Below are 23,451 nucleotides of genomic sequence, written 5' to 3' on the forward strand. Positions count from 1 at the left end.
TCGGCCTATTATCATCATCCAACCACTAGAATTTTTATTATTAGTATTAGATAGTCTGTCATCTTCAATTATCGAGTAACTCTTTGGATAGGATACAGAGCCATAAACAAACTACAGGAAAAGTTGGTAACACCTACCTCAATGACAACTGACCACAGCCACCATGCCACTACAAACAATGTCAATAGTACTGTTCACATACACCAGATGGAATCATTTCAGGCAAAAAGGGATTACGAATGATAAGAGGAAGCAAAAATGAGGAGGAAATGATCAACCCACAGAGAGAACTGGTAAGCAGATTTGGATAGCTTAGAATCAGGAGATCTGGTCGGTTAGCCTTGATACTATCCACATCACTTTCTAGTAAATCACTGCTTGTGAAATGAATTGGTTACACCAGATTTTCACCTATAACCTTCAGAGCGTAAGGCTTCTATAATTTGTCTCGTGAAACTGTGCAGCAAACTAAAACATAGTAGTATGATGACTCTAATTTAATTTAGCGCAATCCATCCATGAAAAAACATTTCTCTTTACTTTTAACGTAAAAATGAAGTAAAAATAACTTGTAATAAAAAAATTGGAAAATTGTGATAAAATTTTAACTTAAAAATAAGAAAGTATGTTACCACTATATTACAATTTCATCAAGTAAAACAGAAAAAATATTTGTTACCACAATATATTTCTTCAATACCCAACAACTAGTGTCTGTTGAACTACTGTCATCGTTTACCAAATTTATCACTATACCTTCTACAATATTTCCACACAAACTGTCTGCTCGGTTCTCATACTTTTTTCTTCTTTTATTATATGTTGAATATGCAATCTTTCCAAGCATTTGCATCTACTCTATTAACAACTTCTATTAATAAATTTTTTACAGCACTTAACTTAAATGTTATCTACCCATACTCTTTCCTGTACAAGTCCTGCGATTAACCCAATTTTCATCCAGATAGTAAATTGTCTTAAGTCTCTTCATGAAATTGTTTAATTTCTTTTAAATATTTCCTATGCCAAGAATTAATATCTTTGCATTTAATCAATAAAAAATTATTTTTTCTGGACATGAAACAAGAATTCATTGATCTTAAAACATGATGTATTGTACTTCTAGATAAACTGCAGTTTCTGGATTATCTCAGTTTAAGATCATATCTACATTGGTGATTATTCTTTTTTCAGAGCACTTAAGGGTTTCCCGGCTTATTTTTACTACAGAATCACTCGTTAAAACGATCGGTACAAAAACACAGGGTAAATTAAAATTAATGAAAATAACACTGAATAAAACTGTTATAAAAATGGAATATAAAACTGTACTGTACCATACAGAGTAACATGATAACATAGATTGAAACATTTTCTTTCACTGAACTGAATAATTTTCTGAAACATTACAAATGTTGTTATCGTCATTATTAATCATCAAAGACTGAACAAAATTTTTAATTGCTTCTCATTGGCATGTCACAGTGTCAGACAAGTGATAGCTTACAGTACACTACTATATGAATAAAGCAACAGTACTGTACATTACTATATGAAATGCACTTGCACATGGGAGTGACAATGATGCAGCCTAAATTACTGAGATATTACTCAAACACGCTCAATTCATATTTATATCTGCTGCACCATTTCATGAGACAAAGATTAATTCAGTTGGTAACTTTATTTTTATAAATAAAAGTGAATAATTTCTCAAAATAAATAGTGTCTGCAATAAAAAACATTATTACCAACTAGTTGCTTATCAGTATCCTCCTTGAATATCTTCCCGTCAAGCAAAGTTGTATGATGTTATTAAAATCTCTTAATAAACAAAAATTTGGCTAAAAAATCAATCTTTATTGAAGCATTAATTTATGAAGAAAAATATTTAAATTTATTTTTTCTCAATAACTAGCAATTCTTACCAACAGAAAATACTTTTTATTTATATAAAAAGTGAATGACTAATGCCACATTTCTCTCTTTTAATATTATAAAAAACTTGAATGAATTAAAGATTAAACTATGATCAAAAAATATACATTTTAATCAAAATCTATCCATTAGCAATAAAATAGTAATAAATATCTTTTGCATGCTCCTGTAATAAGCAGTTTTCTATGATAAAAAACCTCCACCGGATGCTGTGACTGAACGGTTTATATTTCTGGAATGAAAGAGGCTGTTTCTTTAGAAAGTCTGATGTGTTCTCAGGTAGACCTTTGTTTGTTTTTTTAAATCAATTTTATTGCAGCATATATTTAAAGCTAGTTGATGCAAAATCATCGATCAGTAATCAGCTGCTCTAAATCTGGGTCAAAGACACCTGATATTGTGGAAGGGGAATGAGCATTTGATGCCAGAATGAGGTTTTGAGCTATCTTTGGTGGCTTTTTCTAATAACACTCTCTTCTAAGGGCAGTAATCCTTTCTCAACACCCATTATTTTTCCTGCTTCTTTATATCTTCTTACATGTAATAAGTTTTGTGAATTTAATTACTAGGTCCTTCATGCACTGATTGGGATCTACAGGGTCAGTACATATTTGATGTTATCTAGTGGGACAGGAAGGAGGCTACCAGCGGGTCGACTCAGGAACTCTTTTCTACATAGCAGCTGTACAATAAGTTAACAAGCAGAGTGCTTATGAGGTATAGTCGAGTATATATAAACATACATTTGGCAATGGATATAAATATTAAAATTACAACATAAAATACTATATAAAGAGAAAAATGAGTGATAATAAGTATTAATTAAAAATGTGTAAAAAAATAAAAATGCCTAAATAAAAATATAGGAAAAGATAAATAAAATCTGTCACGCTATATCCATACAATGATATAAATGAAACCCATTTTTTTTAAAAAAAAAAAAACATTACAAGAAATAAATAACTGATGTACTGTATTTTATTAAAAAGAATTTATTAAATCAACTGCTTAGAATAACAATGAGGTTTTTAAACATTTACATTTATAACAAAAAAATCAAAATTATTCTTATGTAAGCAATAACTTCTACAGAACTAACTTCCTAAAATTATAAACTAAAATCAAATATACCATTTAATTTCATTAGTAAATTTTTACTTTTTTTATCATACATGCAACCTAAAAATTAAAGTATTTATAAATAATTTAAAGATCATACTAAAATTAAGTTTGGGCAGAGTGTTAGAAACTCATTGACTAATATTTTATTTTTTTTTAATAAGATTTAATTATGTTGAATAAAAAAATTTATTTTGTATAAATTGCTTCCAAAATACCATCAAAAACACACGAGCACACAGTATAATAAAAATAACCTTCATTGATACCCACTAAAACCTTGAAGAATAAAAACTAAAATTCATTGGCAGAACTAAATAATATATTTGGCAACAAAACACATACACTCACTCCCAGAAACAAAAAACACATACATGCCATCTTATACCTTCAGAATCAACCTTATGCAAATCAAAAATGGGATCTACACAGATAATAACTACAATCTGCAAATTGCATACAAAGCAAGTAAAAGTCACACTCAATACGATTAAATACAAAATTTACCAACATACTAGACAGCAATCAAATATACTACTTTATCAACCATTTAATAGGTTTACAAACTGGTTTAAAATTAGGGTCATATTTATAATAGTGCCATCTGCAATACTTCTATGAAAGAGGTCGGATCAGTCTTGAAAAGGTGAAGAAGATTATTTTTAAAAAAAATTTTTCCATGAATTAATCCATAAATTAATTTTCCATTAATAAAGTAAATTAGCATCAACAAAAAATCATGGCAATGAACCAAAAATTTTCAGCAATTTATTTCATTTGAATTGAAATACTTACAAATAATGCAAACTGTTAGAAATTATCATTAACTAGAGCTGTTTAAACTTATACGACTTGTTTCTGATTTATAAATATTATTTGAATAGTTCCTCCAAAATTATGATTCCAAAATAAGATTAACAATTTTGTTAACATATTTTCTTACATTAATGACAAGAACAAATTTTTTTTTAGTGGTAAACTTAATATATATATATATATATATATATATATATATAAACGAGATCCGTTACAAAAATAACCGAACTTTATTTTTTAAACTTTATTATTAATTTTACAAATTATTGTTCTTGTCCACTTCAAAGTACTCCCCTCCATTATAACACACTTTCCTCAGTGATGGTTCCAATTCACAAAACAGTGCTGGATAGTTTCATTTAAAATGGCCTTTAAGGTTCGTGATGAATTTGCTTTAAGTCATCTATAGTCTCAAAACGGTGTCCTTTCATCACAGATTTTAATTTCGGAAATAAGAAAAAGACGCAAGGGGCCAGGTCTGGCGAGTAGGGAGGCTAAGGAAGGACAGTCATCTGATTATTGGCAAACTGAAGAATTGACAAAGCTGAGTATGAGGGTGCATTGTCATGGTGAAGGAACCATGAGCTGTCTCGCCACAACTCGGCGAGACCTAACATTTTTAATTACTTAAACGCAATTAAAAATGTTAGGTTATTTTCTGAACAGACCTCATATGGATATAAATTATTAACAATTCGACATCAAAATACATAAAAATTGTTCTTCCATAACTTTTTTTTGGGAGTTAGGTATCCAACCCCTTTTTTTAGTGAAATTACAGTTCTATAGAAAAACCCACTGATGATGAAGCCACACAATTAGCATGAAACACCTCTGGAAGAACAACTTTTTATGTTACTTGAAAATTAACTGAAAAATTTTAAGCATCATCACAATTTGTCATGCAGATCAACTAAAAGATTCAATATATCACAGAATATTTTTCAAAACAGCAGTATAAATGAATGAACAAACATCAACTTATATTAGTTTGATTTCTGGATTTCCTACAGTTAGTATTTTCCTAACACAACCGATGAGTCCATGAAATATTTTTCTAAATTCTTCATTTATGCATACAATTAACAGTACGAAAAATATATACTATCTTTACTGGGGTATTTACGCAAAAAACTTTTGTACAAAAATAGAAGTTTTTTTAAAAAATTACAAATTACCAAAGATTTTTATTTAATATTCGTCCCATTCCCCAAAAAATGATTTTACATACTTTTTTTTTTTTTTGCTATATACTCTCATATATACTTTCTACATTAACAGGCCTTCAAGCCAATATAAAAATCGTTTGCTTTCCCACTGGGATGGTCTGTGACAAGAAAAAGTATGTTTTTAAATTTTAAAAAATTATTTTAAATTTAAAAAAATTATTTTAAATTTAAATCCATCTTGCAAGTTACCTGCATTTAAAATGTAAAATCTTCACTTTTTGATAGTCCTTACCCTTTAGTATTTCTTTAAAAAAAATTAGTCAAAATTTTTACCCCCTTCCTACAAAATTACAAATTTATTTATTTAAACAATTATGCCTGTATGTGTATTTTTTAAACAATTTTAAAAAGTTATTTTTTTTAATTTATTATCATCACTTACGGATTATTTTTTTTTAAATTAATTTTACCCGAATGCTTCCCCTTGAGTATAAGATTCTACCAAAATGAGAAAAATTCTTCTTCCACAATTTCAAATTTTGAATGCTCCAACACACTTATAATGTTAAATAATAAAAAATCATTAAAATAACTTATACCCCTCCGCTACTGGGAAATATAAGTCCCAATAAGGAAAATAATCCCCTCCCCTAATTGGAGGAAAGTAATAATGATTTTTAATTAAAAATAATTTTTTTTTAATTTAATTTTTTAAAACAATTGAAGAAATTTTTCTGTTAACTTGACTGGTGTACCTGAGACACTTAACAATTCATTTCCAGCTTTTTTCTATTTAGTATCTTCATATAATTGCCTTGATATTATTTCCTTCCTCTATGAATCACGAGACCTTGCCGAAGGTAAGAGGGCTTAAGTGCACAGTAATACAGAGTAGCTGGACCAAAGGTGCAACCATATCGCAGAAGTATCTGTTGAGAGCCAGGGTAAAGAATGAATGAAGGCAGCAGCAGTTCTTTCAGTAGTTGTTAAGGGTGTAGGTCAGGAGGGCTTAAACAGCCATATCGACATCACTGAATCTTCTGAGTACTGTGCAGCTGAAAGCAATGGAAAACTACAGCTGTTTTTTTTTCAAAGAAAATGTAGCTCTCTGCATTTTCATGTAACAAAAATGGAGGTGCCTTCCTTGATAAAATGATGGGGGACTATTAGGACAGGGGCCCCAAAGAATTAAAAAATAACATTCTATAGTCGGAGTATGGAATGTTAGAAGTCTAAAATAGGTTTGTAGGATAGAAAATTTAAAGAGGAAAATGACCTTTAGTCAGATTTTAGAATAATTAACTTAGCGCCAAATAAAGGGCAGGCAGGAGTAAGTTTTGTAATGAACAAGAACATTGGGAAGAGAGTAGAGTATTTCAAAAAGCTTAGCGATAGAATCATTGTAATCAGGATAAAATCAAAACCTAAGCCAACAACAATTGTTAACGTCTATCTGACTACAAGTGCCCACGATGATGATGCTGTTGAGGTAATGTGGGTATACGAAGAAATTGATGAAGCAATAAAACACAAAAAAGGGAATGAAAATTTAATAATAGTTGGAGATAAGAATGTAAACATTGAAAAAGGCAAGGAAGAAAATGTTGTGGGTGAATGCAGGCTGAGTAAAAGAAATGAAAGAGGGGATCGACATACAGAGTTTTGCACGAAGTATAATTTAGTAATTGCCAACAACCAGTTTAAAAATTATAATAGAAGAATATATACATGGAAAAAGCCAGGTGATACTGCAAGGTATCACCTACTGCATGGTTAAGCAAAGATTTAGAAATCAACTCACCGACTGCAAAGCATATCCAGGAGCAGACATTGATATCAACAATAATTTAGTGATAATGAAATGTAGATTGTTGTTTAAAAACCTAAAGAAAAGGTATCAGATGAATCGGTGAAATTTAGAGAAGCTTGAGGAAGTGGAGGTAAAGAAGATTTTTGAGGAGAACATTGCAAGAGGTCGGAGCGAAAAAGATAAGGTAGAAAATACAGAAGAAGAATGGGAGAACATTAAAGAGAAGATTCTTTAATCAGCAGAAGCAAAACTTCAGCGGAACAAAGAGAACTGGTAGAAAACCTTGGCTATCAGAGGATATATTACAGCTGCAGAATGAATGTAGAAAGTATAAGAAAGCTAGAGGATTCAAGAAAAGTGTTGAGAAGTGGAAAGAGAGATGATGATTGGTAAAGTAGATGGAATGTACAGGAATGTTAAGGAAAATTTTGTGGTACATAAGTTAAAATCTAATAATGTGTTATATAAAGATGCTTTCGTTAAGGAGGAAATGAATTAAAAACTGGTGTTATAGAAGAAGAAGAGGAAGTTGAAGAGGATGAAAGGGATACAAAACTGAAATCTGAATTTAATACAGCGTTAAAGGATTTGTTTGGCAGAAAGGTTCCTGGGACAGACGGGATACCAGAAAAATTACTGTACAGTGCAGGTGAGGATGCGGTAGATAGATTATACAAACTGATGTATAATATTTACGAAAAGGGGTAGTTCCACTTCAAAGAGAGTATTACTGTTATGATACCAAAAAAAGCAGGAGCATATAAATTTTGAAGAATACAAAACAATTAGCTTAACTACTTAAGTATCAGAAATCTTAACTAGAATTCTCTACAGAAGAATTGACAGGAGAGTAGAAGTGTTAGGAGAAGACCAATTTGGTTTCAGGAAAAGTATAGCGACAAGGGAAGCAATTTTAGTGCTCAGATTAATGGTAGAAGGAAGATTACAGAAAAACAAACCAACACACATGGATTTAGAACAACATGCATTTATAGACTTAGAAATGGCATTTGGTAACCTAGACTGAAATAAAATGTTCAGCATTTTAAAAAAATTAGGGTTCAAGTACAGAGATAGAAGAACAATTACTAACATTTACAGGAACCAAATTGCAAAAGTAATAATCAAAGAGCATAAGAAAGAAGCACTAATAAAAAGAGCAGAATATGATTTATTTATACACCAATTTCAGGATAAACTAATATTTAATATTCGATTGGCTAAATCCTTTTTGGTTATGTTCATAACACACTTTAATAATAACAATAAAAAAAATATAACAACAACCTCTCAATACTAATGTTTAAATTTTACTTCATTTTTATTTTTACTCGCTTTGTTTCTTTATATATTAACAATAAGTTAAAAATATGAACTGATAATTCTTAATATTGGACTTGATATTTTTTAATGAATAGTTTCACTGTACTCATTAACGGCATACAAATGAAAATTACAAAAAAATTATTTAAAAAGAAAGAAGAAACAACTTAAAAGAAGTGAAGAAACTATTTTAAAAGTAAGAAATAAGTAATTATAAAAAAGATAAAAAAAATAGAATAGTTTGGTTTGTAGTAGTATTACACTTTATGTTCATGGTATGTAACCCTACATAATACTGTCTGCAGTCAAGACAAAATAAAAAGTAGAACAAAAGAGCAAGCAAAAATATATGACGTGGAATAGTGCCAAGAAATTTTACTTAAATAAAAGGAACATTGACCAGACATGGTAATAAATTAGTGCATGTTGCAGTAATGTGAAGATTATTTTATTATACAATAATTTCTATATTTAATCCTGCTTTTTATGTGTAATCGTACATGAATTTTAATGTAATTATTTTTATAAATAAACGGCCACTTTTAATACAAGCTGTATATACATTAACAACAAAATTAATCAAAACATTTTCATTCCTTTTTTTTCAATCTTGTAAGTCTTTATTAACTATACAAATAATTCAATTAATTCCAACGTCATAAAATTACATAAGATAACCTCCAAACTGTACACAACATTAAATATACATCCAGTATATAAAATGCTAATTGTTGAACCATATAATGGGATGTGTAAAAAGTCATCCAATAATTCAGAAATATTTTTTATCAATATGAAAGAAAAAAGCTGTACCCAAAGTCGTAACACTTTTCCAGCATCAGTGATTTATTCTTAAACAGTGGAAATAGATTAAAAAAAAAAAATCAATATTTTTTAAATTTGATCAATTTGCCCACCCCCAATTTTGCTCCCACAGTATTTTTTTGGGTCACTTGCACTACCACTATGCCTAGAAACATTTTTTAAAAATTGATTAATAATGTGGATAAATTAAAAGACAGCTTTTCAATTTTGGGGAAAGAGGGAGAACTTGGGGGAAATTTTTTTTTAAATGGTAAGATAAATGCGTACTAAGCTTAACATAAAGTGGGGTTATGTTTGCAAAATTTTGGGAATACTTCTCATAGGTCAGAAATGCATTTTTTAAATCTATCATGCCATTCTTTTGATTTCTAAATAAAAATTTATACCTCCAGAACAAACTGAATAATTTTAATTAAATTTGGCAATTCTTAACTAATAAGCTCTACAAAATATGTTAATTTTATGTTCCTAAATTTCATGATGGAAGAAGTTCTGAGCAAAAAATATAATTTGAAGATAAATGTAAACAAAACAAAAGTTATATGCTCTAGTAAAGACAGATAGTATAATGGAGAGGTACTACCAAATGGAAAGAGCTTAGAAAAAAGAAGGGAGTTTACCTACTTATTAAGTAAAATAACTAATGATGGAAGAAGTAGAAAAGTCATAAGTAGTTTTGCTCAGCCAAAAGTTGAATAAGTGGAAGCTACTGACCGTTAAAGAAATCCATTTCAGCGATAAGGAAAAGTTTCCTTAGGGCCTATGTATGAAGTATAGTACTATATGGCTATGAGACCAGGATGATAGGAACAGGAGAACAAAGAATCAGAATCAGAAAGCAATCAAGTTGTGAAAATTCTGAAAATACTATGGATCATCTACAAGAAGGTTTTTACTGGAATAGATGAGGAATGAAGCTTTTGAAAAAAAATAATAGAAAATGAAGGGTGGAACTTATCAATCATATTATGCAACATAAAGGAATTTTAAAAACTATTAGATTACTACATTGAGAGAAAGCAACCCCGTAAGGATAACAGATCCAGTATTGAAACAAATAATTAATAATGCATATTGCAACTCTTATGTAGATGTAAAATATATAACACAAAGTTTAACAATAACAATTTGGAAAACTGTTACACACTAATATTTGGATCGATGAGCAAAGAAGAAATTTCATTATGAGGCTACCTTAATTTTTCACTTCATGTTATCTCACCAACTACTAACATTATGAGGTAACTGTTAACAGCTAAAATTTTAAACACTCAGTCAAGAACAAAATGACAATTTTTTTTTCAAATGAGACTTCAAATAGCCCAGTCGTATTGAAAAACATAAGTTACAGTCTATGCTCAAAATTATTTTATCTCGCAATTTTTATCTTCTCAACTAAGTGATAATATTAGTCAGTATCACACAAATAGATGACTTTGTTCAAATATCTCTAAACCAGTGATGTTACATCCTCCACTAAAGTCAAAAATATTAAATAATATTTTCAAAAAATTCAAAATATAAGCTAATAAACAATAATAGTTCTAACAGAGCATTTATTGAGCTACCATTTGAATTAATATTTAAGAAAGCTGGCATTTTAAAATTTAAAACAAAATTTCTACTTATTAATTTTGTAAAAAATATTAGTTTAAAAATAGATAATTAAAATAATTTATCTGTTTTTGAAACAAAAATTTCTACTTAAAAAAAAACAAAATGGAGGATAGATAAAAAACTTTAAAACATGTTTCTGGACCTATGGTTGAAGGAACCTTTTTCTTGTATTAATTTTACGGACAGCTACCAAAGTATTATTGACAACCTTTCTATAGAATGTGTTGTTAGAAAACAAAAAAAAAGCAAGTAAAGAAATAGCTAAGAAGCATTTAACTGAAAGAAACAGTTATTTTTAATTGTTTCTTCTGTGTAGTAAGATTGAGTTGACTTGAAGAAGTGCTACATTTGAAATGTATTGTACTTCTGTGAAGAAGTAAGTAAAACGTGAAAACTAAGAATAAAAAAAGAAGAAAATAATCTGAAATGTAGGTATGAAGGAGATTGGAGAAGATTATGCATCAGACAAAAGTGAAAAATGACATAATGAAGAGAATTAATAGAATAATTCAGAATAGAAAAACTAACTAGCTGGAATGTATAATGAGACACGAAAGATTGATTAAAACAGTAATAAAAACATTAGTAGAAGATTGTACCAGCAAAGGGGAATGATTACAGACATCTAAAAAGGAATAACAGAAATAAGTGAACTCAAATTAAGTAGGAATAAAGAATAAACAGATCATTGTACAAGCAACTGCCATCAGGGAGATAACCTTATCATGATAAGATGAATTCTAGATGCAAATAATTAATAAATTTAAGTTTCTAAACAATGGTAAATCAGATATCTGGGGAGAAGATGAGATGCAGCTAGTTTATTCTTTAAACTTTACGTATGAAGATAAATGAAAATATTTAAAAGTAGTACAGTAGCATTTTATCTCCATAATTTATACATTAGATCTTTCTTTCAGTAAGGAATAAGATAAATAGAAACAGTCTCTTCCCGCCAATCTCATTCAAAAGAAAGTAATATATATATATATATATATTTCCAGTCATAGATTTTTTAAAAGAAAAAAATTAATTTTTGTTTATTCATTTACAAGTAATAATTTATTAAACAAATTTTTTCTACAATCTTACATTACATTATAATATTTTTAAATGTGTATTAAATATCCAAAGCAGTAAAACCAATGATCGCATCATCCGCATATGAAAGCAAAAGAAAGCGGCAGGGAGGAAAAGTATTAAGATGTACAAGAAAACATGTCATATCTTTTAATTTGGCTAGGAAAAAAATATTCGAAATAAAATATATAAATATTTTTCAATTAATCACATGAAGAATAAAATGATTCCGCTGGAATATATCAAATAACATATAATCACTTGAACAAAATTTAAATTGTAAAATCATTCAAAAAGAGTAAAACATTTTGTGAATATAAAAATAAAAAAAAACCCAGTCAAACAAAATATCCACTAAATAAGATATCCACTTGATACTACAAATAACCAGAACAATTTAGTTTTTCTAGAAGTGAGTAATAATCAAATAAAAATAAATTCCAAGAATAGGTATTATAAACATTATAAATTTAAAGATAAATAAATTTATGAACCACCAGGCAGATTTTGAGAATGATTGTACAAACACAAATACAGTGAATTCTGGTTAATAGGAAGACAGTTATTTCGGCCAGCCATTTATTTAATTGGGGCAATTTTGTAAAAACAGAAACATATTAGTAAAATTCGTGTAAAATTATGCCAGTTTAGTGGCCCACAATGCCACTTATAAGGCTCACTATTTCACCTGTTTCTTTATTTTACTCACAAAATAACACTATTTTATTAGTTATGTTAGATTTATCGTTTAAATATTGTTTAAACACTACAGAGAGGAAGATAACTTTACCTTAATCACCAGGAGAAAAGTTTTGTACATACTGGTCCGCACATTACACAATCTTTTACATTGTGTGGGAGCGAAGACGAAATAATCAAGATTACTCAAAAAATTCAACAAAGTTGAAGATGAACATGAAATATGTACAGACACAAGATGCACACAATTTCATTGACCGAATTCGGCAGTATTTTATGCAAGATGGTAGCAAAGGAAGCTCGCTAGCAGAACTATGAAGTCTGTGTAAAATGCCAGAGCAAAGTTGAAGATTTTTTTAAAGAAATTAACCAAGTAAGAGAATTAAGATACACATTTCTATACTTTACTGACCATAAAAGGCAGACATTATTTTGACTTGTACCTCTATTTTGTTTATCAAGCTTTGTTTTTTATTAATGATGTAAGACTACAAAAACAATTTAATTTTTTACAATTTAAAATGTTGTTTATATAACTTTAATACTACAGTATTATAAATAAGATTTCAAATAATATGACAATAAATCGTGTTTAATAATTAGTATGTACTGTACTGAATTTAGGTATATTTCTTCATTGCAAGCAGGAGCGATATAAAATGCCAAGTAGCACAGGCGAAACGAACTTTCATTCAGAAATATAATTTGTTTACATCAAAAGTTAATTTAAATGTCAAGAAAACATTTTTGAAAGCATATGTTTGGAGCGTAGCTTTATATGGAAGTGAAACTTGGAAGATTGGAGTTCCTGAAAAGAAAAGATTAGAAGCTTTTGAAATACGGTGCTATAGGAGAATCTTAAAAATCAGATGGGTGGATAAAGTGACAAATGAAGAGATGTTGTGGAAAATAGATGAAGAAGAAGCATTTGGAAAAATATAGTTAAAAGAAGAGACAGAATTATAGGCCACGTATTAAGGCATCTGGCATTATCTGGTATTAAGGCATAGTCGCTTTAATATTGGAGGGACAGGTAGAAGGGAAAAATTGTGCAGGCAAGCAACATTTGATATAAGTAAACAAATTGTTAGGGATGAGGATGTAGAGTATACTGAAATGAAACGAATGACACTAGGTAGGAAATCTTGGAGAGCTGCATCAAACCAGTCAAATGACTGGGAATTTTTGGCGTTTTTGGGAATTCCAAGGTTTTAAAATTGGTTGTGACTAATTGGCAAATGTTATATTAGAAGCGTATTGTTGACAATTTCAAAGGATTTATGGTGGGTTTTACACCGACATAAAAGACATGGTAGGGTGACTAGCATTTCTTCATCCTATATTATTTTTTCAGACATTCAGTTATTTATGTGGGGGACAGGTTATAATTCACATTATATCCGTATCCAAGGTATATCGAGCCGTGTTACAGTGGGGCTGCACTATACTGCTTAATAGCGCCATATGATCCCAGTCCCAATGTGGTCAGATTATCTAGAATCCACAGCATATAAAATACAGAACAATTTAATTTAGAAAACATATGTTTGAACACAGCTTTAATGCACCACTCATAAGAAAAGTGATGGTGAAAGGTTAAAGAGATTCTACTGGAATATATTAAATAATAAGTAATCATCTGAACAAAATTTAAATAGTAAAGATCATTCAAAAAACGTTCTGGTGAACATAAAAATAAAATTTTCCAGTCAAACAAAATATCCACTAAATAAGAACTTAGTATTACAACCAGACCAATCTAGATTTTCTAGAAGTGAATAATAATTAAAATATTTCCTAAGAAACAGTATATAAATTTAAAGATAAACAAATTTATGAACCATGAAATAGATTTCGTCTAGATTTACCTCTAAAGCATATTGGTAGTGTTTTCATTCTATCTGATAAGTTCTGGGTTTGAATCCCAAACAGGCTTGGCATTTTTTATACCCTTCAAATATTAAATGTTATATAAACAGGCACAAGTTTTGAGTTTATGAGGCAAATTATTGGTCCAAAAAGTAATAATTGTATGACAAATAGTGAATAGACACTATTATTATTTGCTTTAAATAATTTTAAATTTTCACATTGATAACCACGAAGAAGGCAGTAAAAATATTTTCTCTGATTGGTAAGTCATATTAATTTTGAGCATATCTGCATGTTAATGAGGTGAATCTATAATAAAAAAAGTTATATTATTATGTACTGATCAGAAAAGAAATGCACTTATTAAAAGAACTTAATATAGAGACATAAATTTAGAATTAAAAAGGATCGATTAAAGGCATATTTCATTATATTAAATAAGATATTTAAATATTTTAAACTAATTTCATAAGCTTTGTTAAACATTAGAGATGATTAATAGATGGACCTATATTTATCTCTTACCTGTAATAATTAGAAAGAAAAGAAATGTAAAATGTACGTAATTAAATAAAAAGCAAGTATATCTAACTAGTTATTAGTTTGCACAAAGTTTCAACATTACTTTATAATGTATACAGTATTACTCAATTTATTTGTTTGGTATCATACAAATCGGTGGAATGTGCTACTGGAGAGGTAAAACAATACAACTAACAAAAGCAAAATAATATAACTTATAAAAGTTAACATACTAAATATTAATAAATTAGTAATATGATATTAAATTGTTAAATTTTTGCATTTTACACTACTTGCCAATAACGCAAATGATTTTTTTTACTATTATTAATTGGATAAATGGAAATTTATTTACATAAAAGCCAAAAAAAATATTTGATAAATCCATTTATTATGAACACATATTAACCTTATTTCTTTGATTAGTACATGTATAAAAGTATTTTGTTCTTTTTCTTCTGAGCAACTATTCTAGAAGATAAGGCTAGTTTTCCATCATTCTCTATCATTTTTATTCTTTTTTATCAATTTTTTACTTGGTCCTACCATAAAATAAGCTAACATATAAATCCCTCTGATTTTCTTTTAACTTTCTGTACTTCCTTTAATTGTCTTCTTTATACATAGTTTCTCCTCAATAAATACTACAATGTATGAACTTTTCGTTTTTCATTTATAGTATTTTAACAAGATTTCTTTGTTTTCCTTTTTTTCCTTAACACCATTTCATTCCTTACGCCATAATTCTATTTTATTTTATTTATTTTAGTCATATTGTTCTAGTTGATCGAACAATATATCTGCATACACAATCACATTCCTAATAAAACATTTTATAACAATCATTCAAAATACAGTTTTTCCATTTTTCTCTTATTAGCCTGCAGCTTGCACACTCTAAATGATCATATAATGTTAATAGGATTCTTTCTATCATGAGTTCTTCTCCTATTTTGGTCATCATAGCCACACTATCTGTATGCAGAATTGTTTTCAAATCTTTTCTTCAATGTAATATGACATTTTAGATATATCAGTAACCAATCATATCATTTTTATTTTTTTTTTATTCATCACATAAGCTCAAATCTTTTAATTGGGAATATAGTACAGAAATTTAGTACGTTAAAAAACATAGTATGTTTAATAGGATGTGTTAACTATGTTAATCGAGTATGTTTAACTACAATATGTTTAACTGTTTCAAACCTAAATGAAAGGCAAATATAAATATTCTAGATAAAAAGTAATAATTAAAACATTAAAAACAATTGTTCAATACTGAAATATTAAAATGTAAGGTACATTCCACGGTCCAAGGGACCAGGAGTCCCAAATTTCTTCTCCTATATGGTACTTTTATTTTTATCTAATTTAGAACACACTTTGAATAATGCATTATTTTTATTGTAAATTTGAGAAAGATCTGCGGTGGGAGATGAAAGCATATATAATATTTACATTTCTAATGATGCTATGCTTAAGTACCAGAGAATCTGGTTCAAAAGTTTAGTTTATATGTAAAACTCTTTTCTCAGAATGAAATTTTTTTTATCTATGTATGAATAATTAATCAATCAGTCATATTTCAATTAAGGAGGTACAAAGGCAAAAGTGGAATGTATACAGTGAATTACATAAATACTAAATAGACTATAAAAATTCAGGTAGAAGTTAACTTTAAAACAATATAGGAATTTTTTCATATCAGTTCAGTAATTCTCAAGCTAAGCCCACATAAAAACAATTTTATCTTTACATACCTATAGTAATACAGAAGCATGTATAATATATAACTTGGGTATATGCATGTGCACACATTCTCTCTCTCTCTCTCTCTCTCTCGCACACATTGTATATATGTACATACACATACAAATCAAATAAGAGAAGCAAAAGCTTATTAAAAATTTAATAAAGGAAGTATAATTTGTCATACGTAAATAACAATTACATAATAAATGAAGGAGTAAGGATAACTCAACTAAATGATAATAAAAAATAAATAAGGTAAGTCATTTGTGCACTGACAATTTTTTTTTTTTGAGATTAAAAAACCACAATGGATACTATCACCTGAAAAATGCAGACTACACAATGCCATATTGGAAAACAATTACAAATTTTGAAGCAAAGCTGAATGAATGACAGTCGTAAAATTATGTAAAAAAAAAAAAAAAATTTGAAAGAACTAGCATATAGAAAAGTAAAATATTCAAATTTTAAACAAAATGATAATTATATTCTATGAAGAAACTATTTTAAATAATTTGATAACCTAAATAAAAATTACACATGTATAAAGAACAGAACCGATAGTGTAGGCTCAGAAAACATGATCTTCCTAAATACAAATGGAAAAAAAGTCTAATTTAGTTTTTTTTTAATTTTTTCAGGGGAGGGAAGAGTCAGGAAGCCTGAATTTATCCAATTGGCACTTCAACCATTACACTTACTATACAGCTACCAGACAAGAAACAGAGCCCAGAGTCGGTCAACATGTAGGCTCTTTACCAGTAACACTAAGGACATTTAGTTTTAGGTATCCTCAGCATGGAGAACCTAGAAGATCAACCCTACACTCATACAACTGATAGTGGGGAAGAAGATCGGGATAAGGAAAGGTCATTCTTTCTCACATAAGAAAGGATCACCTACTTATCAGAGAAGAACAGTGGTAGTTTACAATCTTGCCCACAACCTTCCATACCCAGTTTACATTTACTGGTAAACATCTTCATAATTAGTCTTATATCAAACAATAATTAGGGACAAAGGAGCTTACATGATCTCTAAAGAAACACAACTTACTATATATTGGAATTGAGTGATGTAAAAAAAAATTTGACGTAACATAACCTTAGTGGCAATTGCACCTACAAAATTATCAGTTACAATATGAAATAACTAATCATAAATAGAATAATTACGATAATAAAATATTGCTATTAATTGTAAATCAAAGAATCCATTCAATTTTGAGAATCTCAAAAAAAAAATTATGTATGTTAAATGCCATAACTATAATGATTACAACAACCTGACACAAGTCACAAGTCATATCTGAAAATGACAAGGCTAATTTCAAGAATAAAAAAAATCCTGAGTCAAACTTATTAGAAAAAATGAGATTGAACTAGTTTCTCACTGCTCGCTCCATTGAGCCAAATATATTGCTGCAATATATGAGTATATGTCCATGCCAGTTCTTGAACCCTGTAGAGAGAACATGGATGAAGTACATGGAGAGGGAATGTATGTTAAATTCATACACTTTATAATGTTTAGTGTATAATTTCCTGAAAACATCAGTCATCAGTAATAGAGCAGTTCTTGTTATTTGAAGGCAACGCGGTAATGTATTAAATTTGTGCGTTTATGTAATTAATTATTATCAATAAATAATTTTCCATTTAAACTATGTGTAAATATGTTAATTCATACTTTCCTCTGTAGAAAATTTATTATTATCATTTTAAATTTACATTAATTTTGATTTTTATTTTAATTTTAAATGTCTTATTGAAAAAGTAATTCATCCTGAACGGCATGAAATAATTGTATCAATTAAAATGTGTGATCAACAATCGAGAAAAAGCATGTCTATATTCTGTTAAAATGGTTACAGAAAGGATAGCATATTAATCAATAGCATTTCGAAATTAACAGTTAAGAGAATTTACAATGAAAATAAAAAGCTTCAAAGACTTGTCCCAACCAACTGTTAAATAGTTCACAGAAAGGGATTTAAGTTTACATTTTTCAAACATAATAAATAGTCTATAAATTTAAACTACCTACTCTTTAGGATACTTTATATTTTCTTATAATTTTACACTAATCTGAAAAAACTGTTGGAAATGTGTTAAGACAATATGCAACTATGCTCATATAAAATAATGCAGATGAAATATAATTGCCTAAATGCTTTTTAAATGGATAGTATGATCAAAGATCTTCTAAAGTATGAGATACATGACTATCACACATTCCTCAGAGGCCTCAAGAACTGATTTGGGAATAATAACAATGTTTACTCTACAGTGAACATATTTGCTGATCTCCAAGGCACAATGCTAGTATATAACTATATATTTCATTTGGAAAATTTTTGGTTCAAATTCTGATTGGTATTTTTTCATACGTAACAAATAACTTACTCTTGCCATTGGTGACTGTAATTCAGTAAAGTGCCTGTTGTTATTTAAAGAATAATAACTCTCACAGAAAACAAATCTAACTGGTCATTCATATTCTTTGCAAGTATTGCAATCCATAAGAGAGACTGGAAAAGAATTTAATGTAAAGAGACAAATTAATAGCCCTTTCTTTTCTGATATAAGACACTGTGTAAACTGCTTCAAAACAATAGGAATACAAATTATTACTTATGAATAGAGATCATTAATCGATTATATTTTTAATGAAATAAATTCTTCTATAATAGAGATGTAATCACTAATTAACTTTATCAAAAAAGGAATATAAAAAATTATTTAAAAAAAATCAATTAACTATTTAAAATAGAACAGTAAAATATTGATAACAGTAATAACTTAATTAATATTTACCTCGATTAGATGAACTCTGTTGGTTTCCATCATAATCACCATCGTTTGAATAATCAGAAGAATCAGAATTATGTGTATTTGGAGGTGGATCAGATGAAGCTCTCGGTAAAACAGACACAGCACCGACTCTTCTTAAACCTAAAACTGGAACATGATGTTGTTGCTGTTGTTGTTCCAACATAGCAACTGCGGCTGCTACCACTGGACCACTACCACGAACCATTTCATATCCACACTCTATTGTAATTTTATTATTTTAAACACAACACGGACGTGTTTTATTTCTGCACATTCACTGTACTTTAAAAATAGATCAACTGTTTATAGTAATACAGCTGTATATTTACACTTCCACTCAGTAAATTACTGTAAGCCAACACTCATGAATAAATACACGTAAAGAAATCGATTCACAAAGAATGTAACTTCTCTAAAAAAATTAATCGTATTTTCAAAAGAAAGAATATAGATAACATTTTAATAAAGCTATGTACTACAAAATAAACTGCGAAAAATTAATCTAAGTGCTTAGAAATTGCATACCGATGAATATTCATACAACACATACCATACTAAATTCATTTGTTTTTAATGCTAACATAACATAACACATTTCACATGACTTACTAAATTATTAGAAAAAAGTTTTAAAATAATAAAAAATTTAAGGGATGAAAAATTTCTTTTTTTTTTAGTTTTTTAAAAATGTTACTACAATCACAAGAAACCTTTAATCAAAACAGTTAAAAAAAAAAAAATGTTTAATAGCTCTATAATAAAATAAACTGTACATTAATTAACCAAATATCATCAGTAAATGTGCTTGATGAACCAGACGATAAGCATAATTTAAGCTAGTATGCTTAAGTAACAGGGATTTAAGTACATTACAGCACTTAGATTAAGCGCACTAACATTTGACAGTACCATCTAAACAGATAACATAAACAACCAATATTATCATTTTAATACTGTTATTTAATCTTCAAAGAAGATTCGAATAAACAGTTTATAAAAGTAATTATTTTTTAACAATGATTTAGTTTAATATTAGACTCTTAATTAGAAATAAATAAATAAGAAAATAAGCAGTAGTAGAGTAAACAGTTGAAGAAACCCGACAACAATAACAGACAATTTTAAATTTTTGTAAAGAAAAAAACTACCAAGGTTGTCAAATTTCATGGAATGATAAAACTAGCTTCATTTGCAATAAGATTATACCCATATTGTTTTACTTCATTATACAGTTAATAAATTCTGAGAACTCTTAACTTTTCAACATTTAAACATAAAAAAATTAAATTCAGCAAATGAAAAAACCTTCAAAAACAATCTATTTTCTGGTATGAGACCACCACACCCCTAGCATCCACAGCATTATATAATATAACACTGTATATTAAACTAAAGTATATTTTTATAGGTAAGAAATTAATTATTTTACAAATAAAATAATTAATATCGACAATAGTGAAAATTATAGTACATCTTTAGACCGATAAATAATTTAGCAAAATATTTAAATCACATCAAAATTACATCAGACAGATTTAATATAGTGGCATATATAAAATTAATTGTAATGACTGTAAAATAATATAAAACTGGTAAAACTAACAGATACTTTAAACATAACATTTGAGAGAATAACAACAATAAGAGAATTTTTCAAACGTTGCCGATCAACTAATTTACACATGATTTACTATCAGTTTAATAACTGATAAATGAATTCGTGGATTCAAAATTCTTCTTTTTGTAAATTAATAATTTTGTAATTCTATTTCGGTAAATATTTTTAGTACATAAATAAATCAGATAAATTAAAAAAAACCCAAAGTAATTTATTCCAGAAAAAATATCAACACATTAACACTAAAATGAATCTCTACATTATTTTTTAGTTACACAGTACACAGTTGGTACACCGGTTTAAAAAAAAGGATACATTACGCGTGAATTCCTCATTTTTAACTGATTTGATTAAAAGGGTGGAGGAGTTTTAACTCAAGTGTTTTTTACATTCCCAGCTGTAGCAATATATGCTGCTATAGCAATAACGAGAAAGATATATATATATAGAACGGTAAAAAAAATTGTCTTTTTAAATTTTGTGCTTTAAAGAAACTTTTTTAAAATTTATTTAAATAAATTGTAAATAAACTGCAAAAAAGTTGTATTGCAATGCGTCCAAAAAGTATATTTTTATCATGTGGACATTTGTGCATATGTATGTATGTATGCTAGCCTGTACTTGGTCTTATAAATCTGGATCCTGTCAACCGATCTTCTTCAAACTTGGTAAACAGGTACTACCTTTAAGGGAAAAGTATCTACTAAATTTTTGCAAAAATTGGAAAAAGGGATGGGATGTTTGGCAGAAATAAGGACTTTATGGGAGCCATCAAAATGAAAAAAAGTTTTCTTTCTTAAAATAACTTTATCAGGGGAGGGAACTCCCCTGATAAAGAAGCTCCAATGTTTTTTAAAAATTCGAAAATTCTGTTTAAATTTCAATTTTAATTTATTTAAAATCAATTGTAGGGAACATTTAATCATTAAAATTTCCACTGATGTATGAATCCCCAAATTTTCAAAAAGTCGAAACATATTTTCGAAATTGTGATGCTAATACGCTACTACCCAACTAAAGGGCATTTGTATGTGGGTCTGTGTCCGTCCCGTTTAGCTTAGCAACGGAACGTACCGATAAAAAGCGGAAAATCCCGATTCGTTTTAGTACATACCTCGTGGCGGTCAAGTGTATACTTGTTATGTTATATATCGATAATATAAGCGAAATATATATTAAGATATTTTTAGTTCCTTGCACGAAGTCAAGGAAGTATTGTAAACGCGAAAAATGTCGGTTTTCAAATTTCATCTTAATATCCATTTCGACCACCCCAGAATCCATTTTGACTAGTTTCGGCGTGATGTCTGTACTTACGTATGTATCTCGGATAACTCAAAAACTATTAGCCGTAGAAGGTTGAAATTTTTGATTTAGGACTGTTGTAACATCTAGTTGTGCACTTCCCCTTTTGATTGCAATCTACTTGGCCAAAAGTGTCCAAAAAGGTCCAAAACCCTAAAATTTCGGAATCGGATGTTTTCTTAACTGCAGTAACAAGCCCTCAAGGATATATCATAAGTGGTACTTATTTTCATTCGTTCCAGAGTTACAGCCTAATGAAATATTTGTAACTTTCAAGGGGAATGCACATCGGTTCGATCCGACTTAATTTCCTTTTTTTTAACTTTTTTTTTTTTAATTAAATATATTCATTTATAGTTATTAATCTTTTATTTGAAATAATTCAATAACAAAAAGTAATATGAAAAAAAGAAAACAGACGTTTATCAGTGAAATAAAATTTTATGTACTTTTCATTTAAAAAAAAATGTGTATATTTAATTTAATAGACGTACAAGAAAGTCATGAGTTGTCCACATCAGATTTTTTTATTTATGTGATTATTTTTCTTCATAAAATAATGAACCATATACAAAAAGGAAGCACCGGAGTGTACCGATCATTAGCGGAAAATCCCGATTCGTTATCAATCTTTCTACTTTAACATTCGTTGTATTAATCTTCATAATTGAAAAAAATATATTTTTACACAACAGGTAATCAATTTTGGATACCTAATAATCTCATTCAGAGACGCCGCCCGCAGGGCAACCCGCCCGGAATACTAAAAAATTCTCACCTGAAAACAAGAAAATTATTTGGAAAATTAATAGTTAAAAAATAAAATAAAACATTTTTTTATATTCCAGGCCTCAGGTCGAATTCATATCAGTTACTTTACATCACTTACTTGCAACCCTTTTATTACTTTTATCAGAACAGGTAATCTCGCTTTTGCATTTCATTATGAGATACGAGTGATTTTTTTATTATAGGAAGCAGTTTTGTTTTGTTTAAATTTAAAAAAAAAAATATTGAAATATGCTCTATAAACAATAGAGAAATATTAAAAATATTAAAAATTAAAAAACACGAGTGCCGAAAAAAAAATTGCGGACAAACATTGTTCTTTTTGATCTGGTTTAGTTCCATTGTGATTTTGTATTATAC

At 28.5% G+C, this 23,451-nt stretch overlaps 1 protein-coding gene across 9 annotated transcripts in view; it reads right to left on the reverse strand.

Moving 5' to 3' along the window:
- Window positions 1-23,451, reverse strand: part of Liprin-beta (liprin-beta 1) — a 387,502-nt gene that overhangs the window by 88,323 nt on the left and 275,728 nt on the right. For 6 of the 9 annotated variants that reach the window (XR_012755391.1, XR_012755390.1, XM_075358201.1 and 3 more), the window contains one exon: window positions 19,362-19,791. The exons of 2 other annotated variants lie outside the window; for them this stretch is intronic. Coding sequence is in view for 5 of the 7 variants with exons in the window: in XM_075358201.1 (XP_075214316.1) it covers window positions 19,362-19,584 (223 nt within the window). In the remaining 2 variants the exon portion in view is untranslated. The remainder of the gene's footprint in view (window positions 1-19,361; window positions 19,792-23,451) is intronic. One more of the 9 variants, XM_075358200.1, reaches the window with a different exon arrangement.

The sequence above is a fragment of the Lycorma delicatula genome, chromosome 2 (assembly GCF_047948215.1).
Source record: "Lycorma delicatula isolate Av1 chromosome 2, ASM4794821v1, whole genome shotgun sequence".
Lineage (NCBI taxonomy): Eukaryota > Metazoa > Arthropoda > Insecta > Hemiptera > Fulgoridae > Lycorma > Lycorma delicatula.